At 40.0% G+C, this 23,678-nt stretch overlaps 1 protein-coding gene across 5 annotated transcripts in view; it reads right to left on the bottom strand.

Annotated features, from left to right (window-relative positions):
• The window catches only part of man1a2 (mannosidase, alpha, class 1A, member 2), a 138,078-nt gene that overhangs the window by 1,394 nt on the left and 113,006 nt on the right, over window positions 1-23,678 (bottom strand). For all 5 annotated transcript variants that reach the window (XM_005745265.2, XM_005745268.2, XM_005745266.2 and 2 more), the window contains exons 8-13: window positions 21,227-21,350; window positions 20,900-20,993; window positions 12,461-12,576; window positions 11,619-11,838; window positions 10,071-10,243; window positions 2,667-2,782 (exon numbers count right to left, since the gene is read on the bottom strand). In XM_005745265.2, the coding sequence (XP_005745322.1) occupies window positions 2,667-2,782; window positions 10,071-10,243; window positions 11,619-11,838; window positions 12,461-12,576; window positions 20,900-20,993; window positions 21,227-21,350 (843 nt within the window). The remainder of the gene's footprint in view (window positions 1-2,666; window positions 2,783-10,070; window positions 10,244-11,618; window positions 11,839-12,460; window positions 12,577-20,899; window positions 20,994-21,226; window positions 21,351-23,678) is intronic.

Here is a 23,678-nt window from a genome sequence, read left to right as displayed (position 1 = left end):
CTTTGTGGGTGTTAATTTTAAACCCGTTATACTTGCAAATGAAGAGCTGATAAATAGCTTCGTGTAAACACGAGAGCTGACAGGACCGGCAGTAAAACTGAGCTTGCTTTGTTTTATGATTTTCTTTGGCCTGTCAGGCTGTCTGAGTGACAGTCACAGCTGAATTACATCAGGTTATAAATACTGAACATTGTCAGGAGGAGATGGCATTCAAAGAGCAGCCAGCAGAGGGAACCAGAGAGCTACATCAGTATTCAGTTCTCCCACTGCGTAGGAGCCTTCAGTGAGAGCCTCTTCTCCCTTCATCCATCAGTGACCATGATGTGCCACAGAGCCATGGCAGCTTCCCTTCACGTTAGCTGACTTTATTTATTTGTATGGCTGTAAAAATATCCTGACACCTGTTCACTGTCCCCAGAGAAAAGAAATCACAACAATAACCTGGTGAAATGACTGGTTCTTTGTGTACGAGCAAAACAAACAAACAAAAACAGCGAGTCTCTCTTGTCCATACTATAGACAGTAAACAAAAGTTGGATGAAGCCTCTGAGTCTGAAAAGTGAAGCCAGCTAATTAGTGCCTTTAACCTGCATAAATACCTGTAGCTGCAAAAAGACGTCTGTCTATGGGAACGTGTCCATTTGCCTGGACCTCTGTAAACACTTTGCTGTTGAGTTCATGCCCTCAGTGGTCACTCTGCAGTGCATTTGGAAAGCATTCACAGCGCCTCACTTGTTGCACATTTTCTCATGTTACAGCCTCACACCAAAATTCATTTTTCACTTCAAAATTCTACAAAAATCCCCATTATTGAGAAGATGAAAATTTTTTTTTTTTGATTTTTTTTTAATTTTTTTTAAATTAAAAAACAATTAAATAACATTTACATGAGTATTCACAGAATTGGCAACAAAACTGAAAATTGAGCTCAGGTGTATCAGGTGTTTCTACAACTTGACTGGAGTCCACCTGTGGTAAATTCTGTTGAGTGGACGTTGTTTGGAAAAGCACACAGCTGTCTATATACATGTAAGGTCCGACAGCTAAAGGTGCATATCAGAGCACAAACTAAGGAATTGTCTGTAGACCTCTGAGACAGGATTGTATTGAGGTACAGATCTGAGGAAGGGTGCAGAAAACAGCATTGAAGGTCCCAGTGAGCACAGCGGCCTCCATCATCTGTAAGTAGAAGAAGCACCAGGACTCTTCCTAGAGCTGGCCGCCTGACTAATCTGAGCCATCAGGGTAGATGGGCCTTAGTCAGGGAGCTGACCAATAACCTGATGGTTTCTCTAACAAAGCTCCAGCATTTTTCTGTGAAGCGAGGAGAACCTTCCAGAAGGACAGTCATTTCTGAGGACTACACCAATCTGTGCTGCATGGTAGAGTGGCCAGACAGAAGCCACTCCTCAGTAAAAGCCACATGACAGCCCCCCTGGAGTTTGCCAAAAGTCACCTGAAAGATTCAGACCACGAGAAACAAAATCGTCTGGTCTGAGGAAACAAAGATCAAACGCTCATCACTGCCCATCACCTGGCCAATACCATCCCTACAGTGACGCATGGTGGTGACAGCATCATGCTGGGATGTTTTTCAGCAGCAGGAACTGAGAGATTAGTCAAAGTCGAGGGAAAGATGAGTGCAAACAAATCCTTGATGATAACCTGCTCTAGAGCGCTCTGACTGGGGCAAAGGTTCATCTTCCAACAGGACAATGACCTAAGCCCACAGACAAGATAACAAAGGAGTGGCATCAGGAGCACTCTGTGAATATCCCAGAGTGGCCCAGCCAGAACCCAGACTTGAACTTCTTGGGGAACTAAAAATGGCTGTGCATTGATGCTCCCCATCCAATCTGATGGAGCTTGACGGGTTCTGCAAAGAAGACTGGGAGAAAATAGCCCCCTCCCCCAAAAAAAATGGGCCAAAAAAACCAAAACAAAAAAGCCCAAAACTGGCCAAAAAATAGGTGCGTTAAGCTTATTACAGCCTGTCTTTGTGTATCATACTCAAAAAGACTTCAGGCTGTAATTGGTGCCAAAGGTGGTTCAATAAAACATTGGGCAAAGGTTTGCAAGAATTTCAAGCAAACTTTTTCACTGTCATTATGGGATATTGTGTAGAAGTTTGAGGTGAAAAATGAATTGAATCCATTTTGGAATAAGGACGTTACATGACAAATGTGGAACAAGTGATGCAAATACTTTTCAGATGCACTAAAAGTATCAGTAAGAAGCATTATTAACGGTATGCTCATTGGCCAGCAAATTGTTATTGACAAGTCACTGCACCAAACTATTTCTGAGGCAACACAAATACAAGAGTTTGTACAAATGCTGCAAACTTTGCAGCAGCTTCACTCAATGTGATTGCGACTGTTGATGCAACTGAGAATGAACACTTACCACATGTTTCTACAATGACCACATACTTAATCTACAAATATGTACGAGTGCTCTGTTAGGGCAAACTTTAATAAATAAACAAACAAACATCGGGTTAGAAACTGACTGCTTTTATCTTCTTCCACTTCTGTTTAACAGATAGTTTAAAATAACTGCAAACACTTTTCTCACACTGAATTAATTATAAGAATCATTAATTAAAAAGCATATTGACTATTCATAGCTTCTGCCAATTGATCGATCCATTAAGACAAACTTACTTGAGTGTCTCAGCCAGGAAGAAGCTCTGCTGCACGTCGTCATAGGTTGGATTGGATGAGTAGACGTCCTTCACCCCCGAGAAACCTCCACTCACCCTGCAGTACTTATCAATGGCCTGGAGAAGACGGGGAGACGGGGGGAGGATGAGAGGTAGAAGGGGGAACAGAAGAGGAATGAGAAAGAGATGGAAGGCAAGTTGTAGGATGAAGTGTAGAGCAGAAACAAGGAAGTTGAGGAGACAGAAAACAAATGAAGGCAGAACAAAGAGGAAAAAAGTGGACAGAAATGAGAAAATGGTAGAGGGAAGGTTTACATGACAGAAAAGCAAAATGAGGAGAAAGCATTAGAGTGGAGGAAAGGTGTGGGGGGGGGAGTACAATTTTAATATGCTTATAAAAAGCATGGTGTAATTAATTTCTTTGCGTGTGACAGATTAGAGAGTGTCCTGCGGTGACATACAGGAAGCAGCGGCTGCACAAAATGTGAGGAAAAAACAGATTACCACAACTGCTGCCTTTCTGTTCTTTATACTTCATTCAACTTTTGTGTTTTGTTTTTACAAAGCAGTTTCATAATGACGGTACACACTCATTTGGCTCCTGTTATCCTTCACCCGTGGGGAGCTGGAGTGCAATGACAAAGTAAACGCTTTCTTAAGGTGAAGTAAAGCCCGTGGCCATCCCACAGGGGTATTTACAATCTTCTAATCAGGCTCTTTTCACCTTCATCTGCACATTTCTACTGAAGGCAGATTTACTGTTTCAACTGGAGATATTTTTTCTTTTTTGGGGGGTAAAAATGTCTTTGTTCTCTTTTTTGCTTGTGCACGATTCTTTTCGAGACACACGGTTCTTTCAGGACAAAATGACAGCACAATCGTAGGTGGTTGGGATGTAAATCCCCCGTTTGCTCACTTTCGAGGGTTTATTCTTCAACTGTGAACGATGTGATGTGTCAGTGTTTCAACAAGCGCAAAACAACAAACACGGAGAGCAGCCGGGCCGACAGCAGCAGGAGAACCGGGTCTATTAAATGATCTGACATCTGAGCATTGTGCACTGCGACTCACACAGACAGCTGAGTCACTCAACGCTTTGAGTTTAAACTGTCGCCAGATTCTGATTTCCATTCTAATCACGCTCAACTTACACAAGTTATGCATTTATAAATCAATCTCTTGAGCGCAGGGCTATTAATGAGTCCTGTTTTTGTGGATTCAGCAAGCACGCTCAGCAAGTCAATTCCTTTTCATTCCTTCTATCGAACAAAGTGATCCAGATTAGAAAACAGAGCACACTTTTGTAATCCTGCTTCTCAATATTCACATCTATTGACGCGAAACAACAGCGGCTAACACATATTCCACGTATCGCAATGCTTTTCCAGGCAGCTTAACTGGATGATTCCCTACTACAAACAGTTTTGGCTCATTTGCGAGCAGGTGCTTTCTCTGCCTGCACACACAAACCAGAAATAGCTCATTAGAAATGCAGCAATCACCCAGCTGGCGACACACCGTCCATTCTTACCTGCGCGCTCTACACTGGTAATTGGTGCTTCTGCTCATGTCTTATTGACACAGACAGTGCATGGAATTCAAAGTGTGATATCTGTCCTTGTCTTTCAGTTTTCCCCCCTCTCTCACCTACACCCACACGTTTCTCTATCCTGTCCTCGAGTGACCGTTTCACTGTCAGTTTGGACCATAATTCCAGATTTTCACGGGCTGCTGCGTCCGGCAAACGTTTGCCCTTCCTGATCTGCACTGCAGTGCCCTGCAACAGCCAGTGTGGCACACGAACACAATAATAACAACCAGAGTGTATCATAGATTAGGTCCAGGCACTTAAAAGACACATTTTAACACAAGTCACATAAACACTTGAGCTAAAACTCAACGGTCTGGAAATTTTCTTTCATATTTTACACAATGGTAGGGGTATCTGCACCCACAAACATAAAAGACACATGCGCGCGCACCCACACACACACACCACCATCTGTGCTATATAAATTATCCGATAAAAAGTCTACCTGTAGGGAATGGAGTGCAAGGCGGAGCAGTGTTCCTGCCACCGCCAAGTGAGGACACACTGCACATAACAGCAGCTGGGCTTCACCTCTGCATGCACACGCATGCACAAACACACACACGCATACACATGTAAAAGCCAGCCAATGTTAATAGCTGCTGTGAATAGAGGAAGCGTGACAAACAGAGGCAGGTTTGGTGTACCAGATGGATGCAGCTGGGGTACGGGTGTGTGTGTGTGTGTGTGTGTGTGTGTGTGTGCATGTGAGCGAGAGACAGAGCAAGAGGAAAGGAGGAGCTGAACTTTAAGGCAACAAGCAGAGAAGAACACAGGTGTTTGTGAAGAGTGGTTGCTGGGGTTAAGAGAGCAATACAAGAACAGAGTAAGGTGAGTGAGGAAGGAGAAAGCCTGAGGTGTTACGTCAGAAAGAAACAGGTGAGAAAAGCAATAAGATACACACATGGTTAAATACAGGCAACGTGTAAATATTAAGGCTACGTCCACACTGGTGTGTTTTCGTTTGAAAACGCATCGTTCTCTCTCCGTTTTGGCCTCCCGTCCACACTGAGACACTCAAGGAGAACGCAGCATTTTGAAAAGGCTCTCGAAAGCGCATACATTTGAAAACGCTGCTTTCGCGTCGCAGTGTGGACAGCGAAAACGGAGACTTTTTGAAAACGATGACACAATTTAGTCATGTGATGCAGTCAAGTGACCAATTAAACTAAGATAGCGGAGGGCGTTATACAGCAGTTGTTTTGTTTGCTTTCAATTTTGACAGCCCTATTAAAGATTAATATCAGTCTGTACATGCTCCAGGTCGCTTTTCTTCAAATTCTTTAACTCACTCGCTTTTGCAACTTTGTACTTTTGTGTTGCTCGCAGCAACAACTCCACCTCATTGTTAGTCCATTTAAAAAACTGCTTTTCCTCTACATTTTGCTGCAACGTTTCAAAGGGCTGGAAAGTAAATAAAGGGCAGACAGGAATGAGGCAGGCCGAATCTGCTTGCGTTTCACGCATGCGCAGTACTGGAATGTAAGTGTTTTTGGTTGTTTCAATGTGGACGCACAACTCTGTGAAAACGACTGAAACGATAATGTGGACGCGGAGCGTTTTCAGACCGGGCTAGTGTGGACGTAGCCTAAGAAACGGAAACTCAAAAAGTCAGCACGAAATGAAAAAGAAACTAGATATAAAAGATGGCTCTTAAACCACCCTACATAAAAAATCCAGACAGGTGTTAAGCATGCGGTGCTTTTACACAGGAAAAGTGAGAGTGGAAAGTAGTTCTGAAAACTCCAGTATTTTGTTAACAAGCATTGATTCAGGTTTATTATGAAGGTGCATATTTAACATACTCAATTAACATGCAGCATGAAATAACAGATAAGTATGGTTGAGTGAATGGGGCTGACACAGAGTGGAAGAGTTTCAGTATGCAAACAGAAAAGAAACTGAGGACTCTCTCACTATGTGCGCTGGTTGCCTAAGTTAATGCCTGTGTATAATATTTAGAGTTCATTACACTTCTGATGCCTCTAAGGGCAAAATATATGACAACCAAAACAACGTATAAAACACAACACCGTATAAAAATGAGCAATTTAGAACATAAAAACTTCATGCAGAAAGTCAACACATAGTTTAAAAACACTTGCTAAACATCACCATTCATGATTAGGCTTAAATCTGTCAAAGTAAAAGTATTTTGTTCCACATACAGAGAAAATCCTTGACCACTACACAAAGAAAGGGGGTGGCAGCTCTCTTTTGCTGCATGTCCACTTATCCGTGCAGGTTCTCAATCATCCAGGTCACGGTGATGTTAAGTACTTGATTCTTCTTCTTTTTCAGATTCAAAAAGATGTTTTACCTCTTCTTCTGTTCTGGCAGCTGATGGGCAATCCCAGGTCTTTAATCCCAAGTGGGGTTGTCACCTTGGAGGTAGTGCTGAGAGTCAGTGACATATGCTGTCATCGTGTCAGTCAGTAAGGTCACATGGGTCAAAGTGTAAAGGGAGGTTCAATTGCTTTGGAAGGAGTCACAAGACTGGGCAATAGTGGCTGCTAATTGGTGTCATACGTACCACAACACTGTTCACTGATGGTCGTTTACACTGGACAAAGATGTCTCCTTTACCCCTCTGTCATCGGTTTTCATGTCCTTTCTCTTTTAAGTGTAGATGTGCAGCTGAGTCTTTCCTGGCTTTACTACACTGGGCCACATGTTTTTGGAGTGGCTGTGTGGCCTTTCTTACATAAAGGCTCAAGCATTCTCCACTGCACTGCACATTTTGCACAGCTCATCTTGAGTTAGGATAGTTTGTCCTTGGAAATAACTGTTTTTTGTCAGGTCTGTGCACTTCTCAGACAAACCATATTAGGAGTAATAATGTTGTTCCCCCAGTTGTTCTGTTTCTCCCCACTTAATGTCTGACACTCACTTAACCCATTAGTGGGAAGGGTCACAGCAAATCAACACAAGTTTGTTCAGAGTGATCACTTTTATCTTAAGATGACACATTTCCATCTTGTGGGAGTGGTCTCTTCCAGGACAACAATGGTCTTCTCCAGAGAGTTTGAGGGGGTCGCGGTTTGATGAGGATGATGATGTTTTGGCCTTCACAATTTCCAGATCTAACCCCAACTGATCGCCAGCCTGCCATTGGCAAGGAACACTTCAGCTCTACTACTTTTTAAGATAAGATAAAACTTTATTATTCCCTCGGGTGGGTTCCTCTGGGAAATTCGGTTCAAGATACACAATATCTGAAAGTTGTTACATGCTTGTTTTTAGTTTCCCCCCTTTCATCTAAAATATGGCACAACCACAAGACCGAATCAAAACAATCTAATTAACCAAAAACACTGTTTAAACTGTTTATTTACCTGTTACCAAAAACTTAACTGAAACTTCAGGATATTTGAATCAATAAAACTTCTTGATCAAGGGCAGTACGACGTAAATAAGCTGTCATATTTATTAGCATTGCAGGGTGTATATGCATTATTAAAAGAGAGGCAAAGATGAGCCTTTCAGCACCAGCTCTTTAGTGTCAGACACACTGAATACAATCACACTTCATAAACACACCTGCTAATAGATTTGTCTGAAACATGAGCTCGAACACAATTCCTCCCACTCAGAAAAACAAAGAAAAGGTGACAAGAAGATTGGCAGGACAAAAGAGAAAAGTAAAGAGGGAAAAAAGCAGTAGCTGAAGATGACAAGCAGGCCAATAGAGATTTGTACATAGAAGACGCACCGAGTCCCGTATAGCGGGTGAACTCTTTAATCCTCTGTCAGAAGAAGTGGAACAGAGGGGTGAAATGTATAGAGGCACTTTCATTTCTCTCACATTTCCATATTGAAGCACCAAAGGAAGAAGATCTAATAACATATCAAAACATCCCACCAGTACAAAAATTGCAAGATGTCAATTTAAATCCCTTCATTGTGCTCTTTGAAGTTTGGTGAGACCTGCACTGCTTTCATTTCACATATTTAAAGCTTAAAAGAACAGTCTACCATAGGTTGCTGATGATGCTCTGTTAAAAGCACAGGCATGGTGAAAATGGTTTGAAAAGACGCATTTATTCTGTCGGTTACCTGCTTTTAGATGAGAGGCAAATTACTACTAATACTAAAGCACAGTCTGACCTTCTGACTCAAAAGTCGATGTTAAATATGGTTTCTACTGCAAAAAAAAAAGCTCTGTTTACTGTTTCAATGTGCTATTTACTTTCTAATGGACGCAAAGCAAAGAATATTTAAGTAAAGAAAGAAAACTGGAGAAAAAAAACCCTGCAATGGGAGCACTGTTAGTTCATAATGAACAGCTAGACAGTTGGAGAAAAATGGAGCATTTAGTTGAGATTAAAGATCTGGTTAATAACGTAATAACGTAAAATAATTCAACAAACCTAACTAAAAACTAACTTTGAAACATCTTTGATAAACAGTACCGTTTGCTTCATGAGTATTTGCAGTCACCTGCCTCAACCACTGACACTCACGGTTCTTCTCACACCGGTTGCTGGTAAACTTGCATCTTCCCACCAACTCCTTTTCTTGTCCATTTTCATTTTCATCAATTAGCTTTCACATGACGTCATTATTGGCGAGCCCACCAGTAAAAGGAGAAACAAGACTCTTCTCTGGTAACTTCCAGTAATTTTTACCAAGTTTGTTTCACCAGAATTTACGGTTGCTAGCAAAGCATTAAGTATGGCACTGTGCGTAACAACACTCATCCTGACTGGGGATTTTTGCTTCAGCGGGAAATCTACACCATAACTATGTCACAACCACAAGCCATCTGAGACCCTACAACGTCACCTCCCTTGAACTGTAACTACAAATTGCGCAGACGCAGCAACTATTGTGATTGGCCTGTTCAGTAACCACCGTCTCCACAACAAACAGGGCTGACAATGGCAGGTCAATAAAGTGACATGGAAATACGTTTTGATTAGACTGATGTTATATAAATGACCCAAAATGCTCCTGTAAAGATAAACGGCCCAGTGGTGCAGTTGTTAGCACCGCTTAACTTTCCACAGTCCATGATCAGTTAAGTGGTGATTCTAAATTGGCCAGAGATGTGAGACAGATAAAGTGCTTGAGTCATCAGTAAGCCTAGAATAGAGTCTAATCTTACTGACCAGGACACCAAATTAGTGAGAACTAAACTAGAAAAACAAGGTGACAGTAATGAATGAGCAAATGAAAAACAAGAAGAAAGAAGAAAAAGAAAAGCAGCTCCAGCTCCAAATAAGACAGTTAACGAGACAAGCTGTCCTCTGGCTGGGAAACCTGTTACTCAACCACTTGTCCAACTTTGAAAGCAATTTTCAAAAGTTGGCTGTTAATTGTCTGCATCCAACAGAGCTGTGAACAGTGCTGTGAGGCACCAGTGCCAAAGGACACCTTGTGCTTATCAGAGACATGAGCAAAATAAACGCTGACAAAACAAAAATATTTAGTCCCCCTGAGATGAGAACGGGAAGAGAAAGCTGCATAAATCTTTGGTATAGTCAAACAGATACAGAAAAAATGAGTTTCATTTTGTCTTCCGTTGTCTTTTATTAGGAACCACGCTATGCACTACAAAGGACTCTTCTCAAATTAATAACACGTGCATGAATCCTGAGGGACAGCGTTTCTAATTGTTTGCACGTTTGTGTGTCTATGTGGACTCCACGTTTTCACTGAATTCCTGTTTCAAGGATAAGCCTCAATTTAAAAATGCAAAAACATTTTGTTCCACATCCTCTCCAGTAAGTCTTTAAAAACTGCCTGCAGGTATTAAAATCTAATCAAAATGATAATCAAGACTAAGATTTATACAAAGTCTAATCTCTTTACCTGTACTGCTTCCCAGCCCCACTGTCGGTACTTGGGGTCATGGGTGAACCTCCACATGTACCAGTAGGTCTCGATGACCTCCGGCCGCAGGATGTAGTACTTCTCATTCTGCCGAACAGCCACCGCCTCCAGGCCGCTATCGAACTTGAAGGCCTCTGGGCCGAGCTTCAGCACTTAAGACAGAGAAAGAAAGGTGAAATGTAAAGGAAAGGCCAGGAGGTAGAAGAGAAGGGAGTGAAGGTAATATTGGAAGAAGAAAAAGAGGCAAAAGGGACAAGAAGAAAAAGCCAGAAAATAGTGGAATGAATCAAGGATGTGATAGAACAGAGAGAGGAAGGAAAAGAGTGATCAAATAATTAATGGTTGAAAAGAACAGAGAGGAGATAAAGATTATCTTTTGCTCCGTGCTTGTCTTAGTATGAAATAGTGCCTGTGTGTAAGCAATAAAAAGCATCCCAACCCACTGATTTTACAGGCTTTTCTTCTTTTTACAACCACTGCTTTCTGCCAATGAAGTGTGATAGGCATTAACAGCCTGAGTGGAAAATTACAGAGGCTGACAAAACAGTGACAGGACTGTCCCTGAACGGATTAAACACACTGACATGCATACGTATGTGTTGACACACACATTTAATAGCTCCCATTAATGGCTGCTTATTAAGAAACAGGCCAACTTTAGACAGCCTGACCACAGCTATCAAATTCTGACTCTCTCCCTTTCTATTCTTTGTCTCTTTCTCCATCTTCATTTGTTGCCATGGTAATCCCTCCTCTCCTCTCTGTCAAGTAAATAGTATATTTATTATGCTCGCAGGAAATGGCAATAAATAAAGCATTAATAATAAAAAAAAAGAGCTGAAAAACAGGTACTTTACTAACTGCATAGTTTCCAATTAGGACAAGCAGAATTAATTGTTGGTTGAGTCACTGGGAGGATTTTATAGATGGATTTACTGCATGGGCAATCTCAGGGCCTGCTGATAAGATTTATTTTTTATGTGTAAAATGTATCAGTGTATATAAAACATTTGAGTAACTGGATCTTAAAATACAGAACGTATGTAAATATTTTAAACGATTTGTAAATTAGTTGCTTAAACCATAAATAACGATTGGATCAAGTCAAATGGAAATTGTCAATCTGCTAGCAGGAGTGGGTGATTTTCCGAGCTATAGTCCTGCCTCCAGTGGGTGACCTGAATGCTAATGCTGCTAGCCTGAGTTTACAGGAGAACTGGAGCTTTGAGACAAGTGACAGTGATGCTAGCACTACCAGGCTGTGCTAAGAGGGAAACTGACTGTGTCCTCTGACATCTACTGTAGAGGATAACGACACCCATTCAACATTTTCCTAACGTATATAGTTAAGACTATTTAACACTACCTGTCAGCATCTGATCCACACCAACATTAAATGTTTAGGATATTAGAAAGTCATAAAAAAAAAGACAGTCACAGTGATCACTTTTCTCTAGCCTGTATGCTTGTGTATATTGTGTTTGTGTATATTGTGTTTGTGTATGCAGCACTCCACTGCTTCCTCACCTGTCCTGTCATAGGATTCGTGGCAGGTGTGCGCGATCTCGGCTCCTAGCTGCAAATAGTGTCCGGCCTTGTCGTCAGGTGAGCCATCGGCGCCCAGTGCAAACATGCCTCCGGCGAAGCAGGCCAGGTGGCCCATCTTCCTCTCCAAGTGGCCATTCTTCCACTCGCCAATGAATGTTAGGCCACCGTTGGATTTGCGTACGAGGTGGCGCTCGATGGCCTACAGGAAGAGAGAGCGTGCAATTGTGGAAACAGCAAAGGCTCTAATGGGAAGTGTCAACATTTCAGAGAAGATGAAGACCCAGAAAAGTAGAATATAGCAGCTTGTTTTCAGTAACAACGTGCCTGTGTATGAGTGTGTTTAACAAGATAAGGTGGGAAACAGGAATTACAATATTAATACTGGTATGTGGACAGAAAAAGGTTACACCGTTTGAATGGGGCATTGACACTGAGGGCAACTGCTTGAGGGTGTGGAGGGTCAAACAGAAGAAAACTAAAGCAGCAGTGACGGTCACATTTGAAATCCAGCCACATCCTTCACCCTTTGCTCCGCAGCATCTGCTCTGCTCAGTCTCTGACACTCTTAATGATGAGTAGACAGCTTCATTAACATCTGCTTTCTACTAAATCCACTCCTAGTTTACTTGAAAACAAAGCAATGTCTTCCCTTTGCAAAGGTGGATACTGAAGCTGGTCAGCGGGGACTCTGTGGTTATTAAAAAAGAATAACTGCTGACATTTCCAGTTACAGCTCTGACTCATCTGCATGCAGTATACGATTCTTCATAAAAGAAAACAATCTGTATTTTAACTTTGCAGCATAGGTCACTACGCTGTACCTCGATGGCGTCATCGTAGGTCTTGCGAGCCTCTGTGTCAGTCTTGTCTGACATGAGCCAAGCCTTCAGCAGGTACTCATAAAAACTGTCCCCGAGTCCTCCAACAGACGTGTGATCTGCAGAGAGAGAGACACAAAGAAAGCTCCAAGTGTCACCGCGTGAGCGAAAGAGGAAAAGCAGCAAGAGCCAAACAAATGAGAAAGCCAAAGTGAATTATTTATTTTTTGACTTTGCCTCAAAGTCCTTGGCAGAGTGTAGCATATGGCATCAAAAGCATTTTTTTTTTTAAATCAAAACCTTGGGCATTTTTCTTCTCTACATCCACAATATATCAGCAGCGTGCATCCTCTCTCGTCCCATTTTGTTTACCCTCTCCCTGATGTGTGCGCTCACATTTCAGTGTCCCCAATCGTCCTTGTCAAAGTTTACACAGCTTTCATGTCTGCCCTAATTTGCAGGACACCACAAAATGAAAATAGGATGCCAGAATCTGGCAGTCTGGGATCGCAATAAGAAAATAACCCCTGAGAGCACTCAGGGCCCACTCTGATGGCACTTTGGTCAGTTTCAAAGGCAATTTTACTGACCCACAAAATATTACTTAAAAAAACCCCACAGGGCTTGAATGACTGTAAATGATCCCATATATACTGATCTTTTTTACATTTGGTTTTGTGAGTGATAATACTGCAAATGAATTGGTGCCTCAACCACTTTTGCACAGATGAAATGTTTATTCAGCTCTGCCTTCACTCGGGGAAAAACTAGAATATTCCTCATCCTTTAGCTCTGTGTAATCATAGCTGATATTAGAGCAGATGCTTTTTGTCTCATCATCAAGGAGATTCTTTTCTTTATGTGATTAACATGCCCGCAGGTAAATGGAGGGATGCACAAAAGACGGGGAACAAGGAAGATGAAAAAGCAATCTAAGCAATGAATTATTCATCTTTAGTCCCAAAGAGTGCGCAAATCTCACAAACAACCTTGAAGACATTGCCGAGGCCAGTGTGGGCTGACGCATGAGTTTTTGTCTGGATTTCACACGTGTGTGCTTGAGTCAGTATTTACACAAAAATGACAGCAAACAGCTGAGAGCCTGTGTCTATGAAACTACTTAAAAATGAGCACAGTGAGGTAGTCAGAGCGTGGAGGATCATTTGGAGGGTTAGATGACAACTACTCTGATCCCCCAAAGAGTCTGGGCACTCTAACGTACATGACAGGGTGCAAAATGGAGACTGGAGCCAGGGGAAACAAAGTGGACTCACATTACAAGCAAGTCCACTTTATGTTCTAGCGTTCTTGTTTGGGGGCATAACAAACAGCATGTCTGACCTTTAGGAAAATGAACCTCAGATAAAGTAAACGATCGATGTATTTGTGGTATTTTGCTTAGAAAAGAGGCATTTGAGATGGTTGAAACAAGTCCTCTCTTTTCTTTTTTAATGCAAAGACCCCCTTTTTAAAAAATGTGGTTATTGATGAATCCTAAACTACTGATAGCTTTAACAAACTATGTGGACAAATGATGGAAATTGCCAGATTCTGCAAATATAGGACTTCTCAATTAACTGCTATTTCACTGTTAATTATTAATCACTAAATAATTATTGTCTAATTATCACGTTTTCCACTTTTTAAATTTTGTGACTATTTGAATTACTTTGATATTTGGAGGGTTAGGCTGTCTGGAAAAAAAAAAACCCCAAACAAAACTAGGCACTACCCAGAAACATACAGTGTGTGCCAAGGTCAATTCATTTAACTCACTGTGTGTGCGTTTGAGATAATTGACATGTGATATCTTCATGAAAACATCGGTCTCACTGTCCTAGGAGCAACTATTGTTTTTCTTACACTTTTTTTGTTTTTAAGACTCTAAATAAAGAGCTGAGCTGTTCGGAAGTTTGGTGAATGACGAGCCAAACCTTTTCATCTGCTGTAATTAGAACCCGACTGATATATCATTCGTTATTAAATATTTGCAGATTGCAGGTTTTTGGTGATGTTGCATAGTTTCTTCACCAGATGCATTTCCATTTCCTTGTTGGTAACACATATTTGACATGCTACAAACACAACAATCAGCTGAATCAAGCAGCTCTGGGGAGAGATTAAGCAAGTTAATCCATAACTTAATATTTTCAGAAAACTTGACCTTGACCCTGAGGTATGGTATCAAATAAATTACCATCTACTTATCTACTTTCAAGGGGAAAAAAACAAAAATATCATTTATTATGAAATTAATTTTCTTGGAAAAGCGTTGTACAAATGAAAACATGCCAAGCTCCTACAGTCTTTTTCTGTTTTGGTAGTTTTATTACAACTCTTTACTCATACTCTGTTTTACTGTCACCTCTCACAGTTTTAACTTAGCATCCACCCACATATACTCCCTAAGCTCCTGTCTCCATTATTTTCTGTCAATCAAAGCATCTGGGTCATGCAGAGAGCACCTGTCAATCAAAGGCAGGGTCTGCTGAGGTGGCAGCTTCAAACACACAGACAAAGACGCATGTGTAAAAAGACGCCTTCACAAAGCTTCACACACGTTCTGTTTCAAAGCAGAGGTCAAGGACACAGGCTGCCTGGAAAACACAACATCTTTGCATCTTATCAAAAGAGACAGTATAATGATTTTATGTGAAGGACCCGAACCAGCAGAGACTGACATATTGTTATTGCAGTTTTTAAAAACGAACAACTGTCTTTGCATACACAGCAAAATGAAAAGTGGGAACTCTTTAGGATCACCAGGATTTCTGTACTAATTTCTCATACAGAGTGACTGATCATTGTTTATTTCACAATTACACACTGTTGTCTGGAAACTGTTGTACTTTTCATGACTTTATTGAACACAGAGTGCTCACTTATCGTGCAGGCTGTTAGTGCACTCTTTAATTTAGCATCCTTTAATGTCTTCTTTACCATTTCAATTTAATTCAATTAATTTTTTTAAATTATGGAGCGCCAAATCATAACAGTCCCCTCAAGGTGGTTTATATTGTCAGGCAGACCCTACAATAATACAGAAAACCCCAACAATCAAATAGCCCCCTCTTTGAGCAAGCACTTGGCGAGAGTGGGAAGGAAAAACTCCCTTTTAACAGGAAGAAACCTCTCACAGTCTGAAAATCAAGACCAAGCAAGTGTTTACCCTTCTCCTCCCCAGAGGGTTCTGTCCTCCTTAGCTCACCTTAGGACACCTGTGTTACAGATTTACCACAAACTACCCACCGGAGCGAGTTTTTGACCCACTCCACGTGCTACTCCTGCAAAGCAGCACAGAGGTACACCCCCCATTCAGCATCGTGAGAGACTCCTCTGTATTTTTAAGAAGGTGAAATAAAGTATATCGATTTGTTATGTCAGATTGTGTCTATAATTGTGAGCCAGATTTAAATTACACCACAGTACACCCTGGAATTCTTTGTAATTGTACATAAACTGTATATAAAATATGGTCGAGTTATACTGAAAATGATGGATAAATTGTGGCCACGTTATGGACTTCAAAGAAATGCAGTTCACAAACTAGTCGGCAAAGTTCCATTAGAACACTGTTGGACTCGGCACCACAGTTTACATGATATACACTCAGCTCCAAGTTCTTTAAGCAGTAGTGACAGCATCAGAAACAATGGTGCTGGAGCCACACAACTGGATGATCCCAAACAGGTTTTCCAGCATTATATTGTGTGTAAACATTTTCACGTAACAGAGACATTAAGCTGATACAATATAACTACTCTTGCAAGAGGTAACCTGTTCATAGACTAGACTATTTCGATCAAATAAAGAATATATTAGTCAAAATCGAGGTGGCGATTTTTCTAAAAAATTCAATGAATAACCATTTGGGCAAAGAATAAAACGTTTTCACTCAACATTTAGTCCTATTGAAAGGAGGAGAAAGGGAAAAAAAATTACAAAACATAATTGGGCTTCTTTCAGTGACTTGATGTCAATTCAAGATGACATCATTGAGAACGGGAACGTTATTGTCTTGTACACGAGCCAGAAAAGTTGCAAAAAAACTGGCAACAAGTGCAGAAGCAGTCAACATAGCTGCTTTATCCAAGCTGCTGTACACTGCATAAATAATAACTTTTTAAAAAACAATTTATAAAGAGCTCCGAATAAAGAGCAGTCTGGCAAAATGCCAGCCAAAATAAGTAATAAAAGAGTTTTAAAACTTTCATCAAGCTGCAGAAAGACACAGATACTGTTGGTAAAAAAAATCTTTATAGGTGTAAAGGCAGTTCTCTTAATCTTCAGGTTGTTTCTTGCCTACACTCCATCCTCTGGGAGAAAAGAGTAAGGACTGAATAATAAACTTTTACCTGTAGCAGTGTGTACAGCCTGTAGATACTGAACCTATGTAAAACACTATTCTGGCTAGGCTATATTTAACTCTGATACATGAACATCTAGAGATGAAAGACAAGGACTGTATACACACAGGAGCAAAGAAGAGTCACTGCGGGGTTCCAAAGAGGGAGTGGGTGCTGTGTGTAGACAGGTAGCACTGTGTTACGCTAAGACAGAACAGTGTGTGGTAATAACACTGTCAGTCACAGCTGGATCTCATTAAGAAAGGGGAGCTCAGACTCATTCCTCATTAGTCTGGCTTAACTACTGTCTACACACCTACACATTAACATACACGGGGCAACGCTGCACATGCTGTCAACACACACTTCCAATCTTCAAACGGTCTCATCCAATGCCAACATTGGCAGTATTCATAATTCAAACATAGAGTTATTGCAAATAAACCCCCATCACAGAAAAGAAAGCTGTTTTTCATCCTGTCTGTTACAGTTAGTTTCACCCTGAAATAAGTACAAACCAATTAAGCTTTTTAGGAAGATAACAGAGCCTCCAAATAGTGGTTGTCTACTTGTCACAGAAGTTAATACGGTAAGAAAACCCTGCAGCTGCACAGATTTTAACTCATGGTCTCTGTTAGGTTTGTTTGCTGATACGGTACTAAAGAGAGAGAGAGACAGCCTCACTGCCTCTCTGTTCTGAAAAGCTCATCCTCGTAATGAATTTAAACAAATGTATCTCGTCTCGATTTGACATTTTCTGTCACCGTGTTCTGTTTATCTTACAGGTCTTCTAAATTACACAAAGAACAACCATATTTAACTTTATGGCAATTTACTTTAATTTAACCTTAAACATAATTCAATAGGTTTAAAAAAAAAAAACCCCACTGCTGTAAAGAAAAGAGTTACACACTCGCTCCAAAACAGAAGACTGGATAATAATCAGTTTAACTTAATTAACTAGAGGCAAATTTTGCCTTTGTTGTACCTATCAATAAATACACATTTAATAAACAATAAGTGTTTGCTTCCAAAGTTTGAAAGTGACAGTAATTTTATTGTAACAGTGATCATTAAAGATCGATTATGTTTAAGAGTTTCTGAGCCATAGCTAAGCCTCGCCAATAATATGCTATAAATCATAAAACTGAACTGTGCATTTTAAAGTGCATTTAATTAATTCAATACTTAATTGTCCCACGAGGGGAAATTGGATTAACATTGATACAATTAGAAAACTGCTAAGACCAATAAAATATGCTTAGTTTGTCTATCAGTCCCTCCTACACATTGTCTGGGCCAATAGAAACCCTGGTATGACGGTAACACATTATATCATGTTATAACGACTTTGCTCACTTCCCCTCACGGTTCGCTGAGCCTGCTGTTACATAGCGTGGCTTATTAGCCAGCTAGATATCAGGTGAGACATGAAAATATTTCAGTTACATTATGAAGTGACACTAAGCCGCAGCCAGCTAAATCCCTGTTAGGATTATGAGGAGGTCATTGGAAAGTTTTCTTTCCTGCAAGTGCTCCTCAGTCCCAAAAGGTTTCAAATTCCTGCTATAGATGACTGGACAGCAACATTTTATAGCTTCATGGAAAATGATGACTGAAGTGAAAATACAGTGAAATCACTCATACTTTTAAAATTTAATTTCCTATATTCTATTATATTGTATTGTTGCTGATGTTTGTACTATTGTAAGTTGACCATGACGGTCTTAAAAGCATCTATAAATAAAATGTTTCATCATCATCATTATTATTACTACTATTATTATTATTATTATTATTACTTTGCAACAAAGAAAAAAAAAAAACACCATTCAAGGATGTTGCTGCTCAAAACTACTTTGATCTACCTGAAGTTTCATATTAATTACACTGCTCTCACATAACTCCCTATAATCAATAACACTGCTAAGGCAACAAGGTCAAATAGCAGCAAATTAATGTGGCCTGGCCATAAAAATCACGATGCAGACACTCAAGGAGCAGCATGCAAGTGTGAGCAGGAAACAAACTCTGCTCATATATGCAGACTGATCTACACTGAAGGCACAGAAATACACATGCGCAGAAAAAGTTGTTATTTTAAACATTTTATTTCGCAGGAAGGTAAAGAAAGGCTCATTTCCTGACTCATGCATGCACATAAGCAAACATAAAACATCCATCATCACCTGCCTAGTCCTCCAGCTTGCCAGTTGACTATCCATCTGTTAATGCATTCATTCATCCATCAATCAATCTGCCCACCCTCCATCTTCAAACCATTTATTTCTCCCTGCTTTTGGCTCATAGTCTGTGCACTTACAAGTGCATCAGTCTGACTGCCAAGCCACCTATCCATCCATTAATGAGCCTCTCCATTTATCTATCTGTCCCTGAGTGCTCTTCATTTGTTTTGTCAAGTAAAACTAATAAAATGGAGACTTAAGAGTGGCACCATCACCTCATCTGTTTCTCTTTTCCCCCCAGTTTCTCCATCTTACTTTGGGTGCTGTAAAACTGAACAGGCTGAATATGGCACTCTCTTACCATGGCAACTATACCTAGGACAAAAAACCCTCAAACACTATATATTCAATTTGAAACAGATTTCATCTTTTCATTTCCTCTCACTGAACTAAAGAGCAAACCCCAAGCAGATTGTCATATCTGATCTTCAGGCAAAAACTATGGTGCTCCATAAAAAAAGTGTGCACACTGAAAGGGTATATTTTAAAAAACTACAATGCTTTAATATTCTGTTGGAATTCCTAGATAACAAACACCAGACCCATATATAACTACATATCAGTCAACTAGCATCTAAGTCTCTGATGTGAAAGACATGCTTAAAAAAATGAATGAACAGATAAATAAAGAAAGAGAAATATTTAGTAGCCCCTATGAAAGATTGGACAATAAACTGAAATACTCTTAAGTACTGTTAGGGGTCAACAAGCATACATTCAGGGCTCTGTGTGTGTGTGGGTGTGTATATGTTTAGACATCTTTGTGAGGGCAGAAAATTTGCACACTACTATACTTGTGGGGACCAAATGTTGTTTTAGTGTCAGGGTTAAAGTTGGGTTTAGGCTGAGGATTAGGATTAGGCTAGGGAAAGCGTTATGTCAATGAGATGTCCTCACTAAGATATGAAAAGGTGTGTGTGTGTGTGTGTGTGTGTGTGTGTGTGTGTGTGTGTGTGTGTGTGTGTGTGTGTGTGTTTTAACCAGCATTACATTTACGATCTGCAGAGTTACTGATTATATTATATACAAAAGTTTCATTTACTACAACACTCTGTTGGCCTTCTGTCCAGATAAAAGACACTTCTCCTTACTGCTTAAAGAAAAAAAGCAACAGAAAACGGTCCAGTGACGCACTTTGTGTCCAAACCCACATTTGAGTTAGCATTTACCTTGCCTCAATACAACAGCAATCATTCTTTCTATTATTATTTGTGTTTTCCAATGTATAATTCAAAACTTGATGTACCCCTGACTAATGCTTGCTGTCTCTGCAGATCATTTTTTCAGCAGAGATATAATTAAAGAAATGACTGCTTTCAGAGAAAGAATAGTTTGCCACTGCATGCCTAACTTTACTTCAAGAGTTCTTCATTTCCGCTGGCTGACTGCCGAGTGTAATCGATATACTGGGAATACTACATTCCCCTTATTCCATTTTCTTCTACTCCATTCAATTTGTTCTCATTAAACAAGATCCATTATGCTTTTCATCTTTTCTTCACTTAGTGATAATCTGTTCTCATTCTCTTCATTGCTCTCCTGATTCCATGATCATTTCAAGCTCACAAGAACATCGACACTTCCCAAATGCAGCAATGCAGGAACTCGAGCATTAAATCATATTTAATGCTTAAAAGAAATGCTTCATTACAACACTGGAAAAGCCATTTCACCCCAACAAATGGAACACTGAAATGTATGAACAGTTCAGCAAATGCAGGATTTAAGCTAATGTCTAATCATGAAAAAGTAAAACATCAAAAAAGTCATAAATTAATGCTAACAACTACAATGCTTTAATGAGAGCCCTGGAGCTATGCGATAATGTCAACACAAATACATGTACTTACGCTGGCCCCAGCGGCCTGTCCGGGGGTTCAGGTAGTTTGGGTAGAGCCCGTTGGGTCGGTCCATTTTGGCTAGTAGCTTTCGGATGTGCATCACCTGAGAGGAACACCAGTTGGATCGGTTTTAATCCAAACAGGAAATGTTCTCCTTTTTAATCTAAATATTTCAGCACTTCTATTTTGAATGTGCTTTCTCTTATTTAAGATAAAAGGCTATATTTTTTTTCTCAAAAAACTGTTGGCATTTTCTAGACCGTTATCCGCAGTTAAATAACAAATCAGCACGCCAGCATGAAAATTAGGACATATAGTGTACATTCATACTATTACCTTCTGATAGTAGGCTGGGTTTCCTGTCAGGTAAGTGAGGTGAACAAACTCCATGTGGAGGGTCCCAAACTCAGCCAGGATGCTACTGCCTGCTGACGCCCAACCCCAGTTACGGCCGACCCCACTGAAGAAAACAAGAACAAACAAGAACAAAGAAATGACACTTGGTCATGGTGGCAAAGGGTTAGGTTTCAACTTAAACCAATGATGGATGGACAGTTTGAATAAGGATTTACGTGTCAGTTTTAGGGCAAGGATTTTCAGATATCTGCCTTATTCACATTATCAGAGCCCAACAAGGCTAGCCAGGCCTTCATTCTTATCATCATCATGGTTTCCTCTAATGTTTCTTATCTTGGATCTATCAAGGAATTTGTATAACCAAGACATATGCTAACCATTTCCCTACTGTTGCTTTTAACAATGCGAAAAAAAGACAATAAACACATTTGTCATGACCAGGACTGCACCACATCATATCATCAATGGCAACACCAGATTAAATTAAGCATGACATAAAAGTATCATGTTGTGATATCACAGATAAATGCCACACATTTTAATTCCACGCTGTGCACGCAAGACGAAACTCCCAGGAACATGTGAGAGCACGAGCCACATTTCAGCCTCTGTTAAGGATTTAGTATTTAAAAAGGAAGCTACTTAAACTATCTCCAACATAATACGTAAGAAAACAGTTTCTTCTAAAGGTGAAAACAACTTATTTTACTACTTGAGGCAAAAACACAGTCAAGCACAACCAGACTGTGAAGGCATGCATAATACCAGCAGCTGCAATAAACGTAAGCAAATGACTCCACTCATCCTTGGAGCTCTCGCTAGCTGCACTCCATAAGACAGGGAGAGAGTACATGGGTTCATGGAGATTACTGATGCGGTTACACTGAAGTAAAGAAGGGTTTAAAGATACAACATGCCAGAAAAAACATTTTCATTTTCAATTATTATTTTGCAACCTTTTTAAAAGCTACAAGGTTACATTACTTTTGTCACTGTTAAACTAAAGTGTTAATCAGTCATGTTGCACTTTTACTTAAAATTAGAAACCATGCAAACTAACTTTAAGAAAGTTTGATACTATTTTAAGTCTTTTAAATGCAAGTGTATTTCAGACTTTTTAAAGGACCTGTGTCAAGTTTAATAGGAACCTAATAAAAATTTAACAGGAATGCAAAAGAAATAAACTTTTTTAATGGCAGGTTTTAAATTTTTCATCTTCATAACAACCATATAAATGTGCTAATATGGTATATAATCAATTTAAATATCTTTTGGTCTAGAGAAACACAGCAGAGCTTCAGGCTGTTCATATGCTCTGAAGTAAGAGTTGCAGCCAGTAAAACATCATCTTCAGCTTTACATGACAGGATGCAACATTAATAGGCTGTGACTTGTGTGTTTGTGTGTAAAGCACCTTATATAAACAGGTTTGTCACTTATTGTTTTTTCTGGTTTAAATTCCTCTGTGTACAGTTGTTCCCAAGGGTATTTGTGGTGCGTGTGACTGTGTAGCTATGGATGGTGATCTGTGTACACGTACACATACACACACACATAATAACTGAATATGTAGCGACCAGCAATGATGTAATTTGATTTCATTGTTTCATGCTGAATAAGAAAATGTAAACTAATAATAGAGAGGGCAGGCTAGGACAGGAGAGAGCGTACACATGAGGCATAAAACTGCACAAAGTTTCTCATTCTGTGCATGGATGAAATGAAAGGGAGGAGGAAAGAAAACGAGAATAGAAAACACTAACAAGAACAGAAAGAGATAAATGTTAGAGTAAGATTATACATCAGGCAAGCAGAGCACTGTTAGAACCTGCATTACAAACAGGATGGCTACATGTTTCTAAAAGTTGAATTTAACACTGGTTCTGGATTTTTTGCAGCTTTTTATAAAACTAATTTGCACAACTTCCAAAAATTTCCCTCAACACTTGGGCTTGGCTTTATTGAAATGTAATGCTGGTTAAAACACACACACACACACACACACACACACACACACACACACACACACACACACACCCTTCCTTTCTGGAAGACCTAGAAAAAAAAAAAGTCAAAGCCAACTTTTAAATACATTAAAAGCAATGATTTTATGATTTTACTTGTGAGGTCCAAGCAGCAAAACTGTGAATGTGTTTCTACCTTTTATTAACTCTTTCAGTGGATTCAAAAGCACCTTAAAACTGTGTATGTTGGTAAGCAAGATGGCGCCGCGTATGGTCGCCCTGGTGCTTCAGTGCGTTACTTCTGTTTTGTTTTTGTGCATAACTTCTGTGTCTGGGCACTCCTCTGGATATTCTTACACCAGAGAAGAGCTTCTTAACTACAGGACTACAACACCTGTGGATTTACTTCCAATATTTGTCACATCTGCGGCAGATTTACTGCAGACTGTGATCAGGAAAGTGAGACG

The sequence above is a fragment of the Pundamilia nyererei genome, unplaced genomic scaffold, assembly GCF_000239375.1.
Source record: "Pundamilia nyererei isolate P.nyererei 1_Seehausen unplaced genomic scaffold, PunNye1.0 scaffold00157, whole genome shotgun sequence".
NCBI lineage: Eukaryota > Metazoa > Chordata > Actinopteri > Cichliformes > Cichlidae > Pundamilia > Pundamilia nyererei.
The sequence above is the reverse complement of the archived record's forward strand: the minus strand, read 5'-3'. Positions and strand labels throughout refer to the sequence as shown.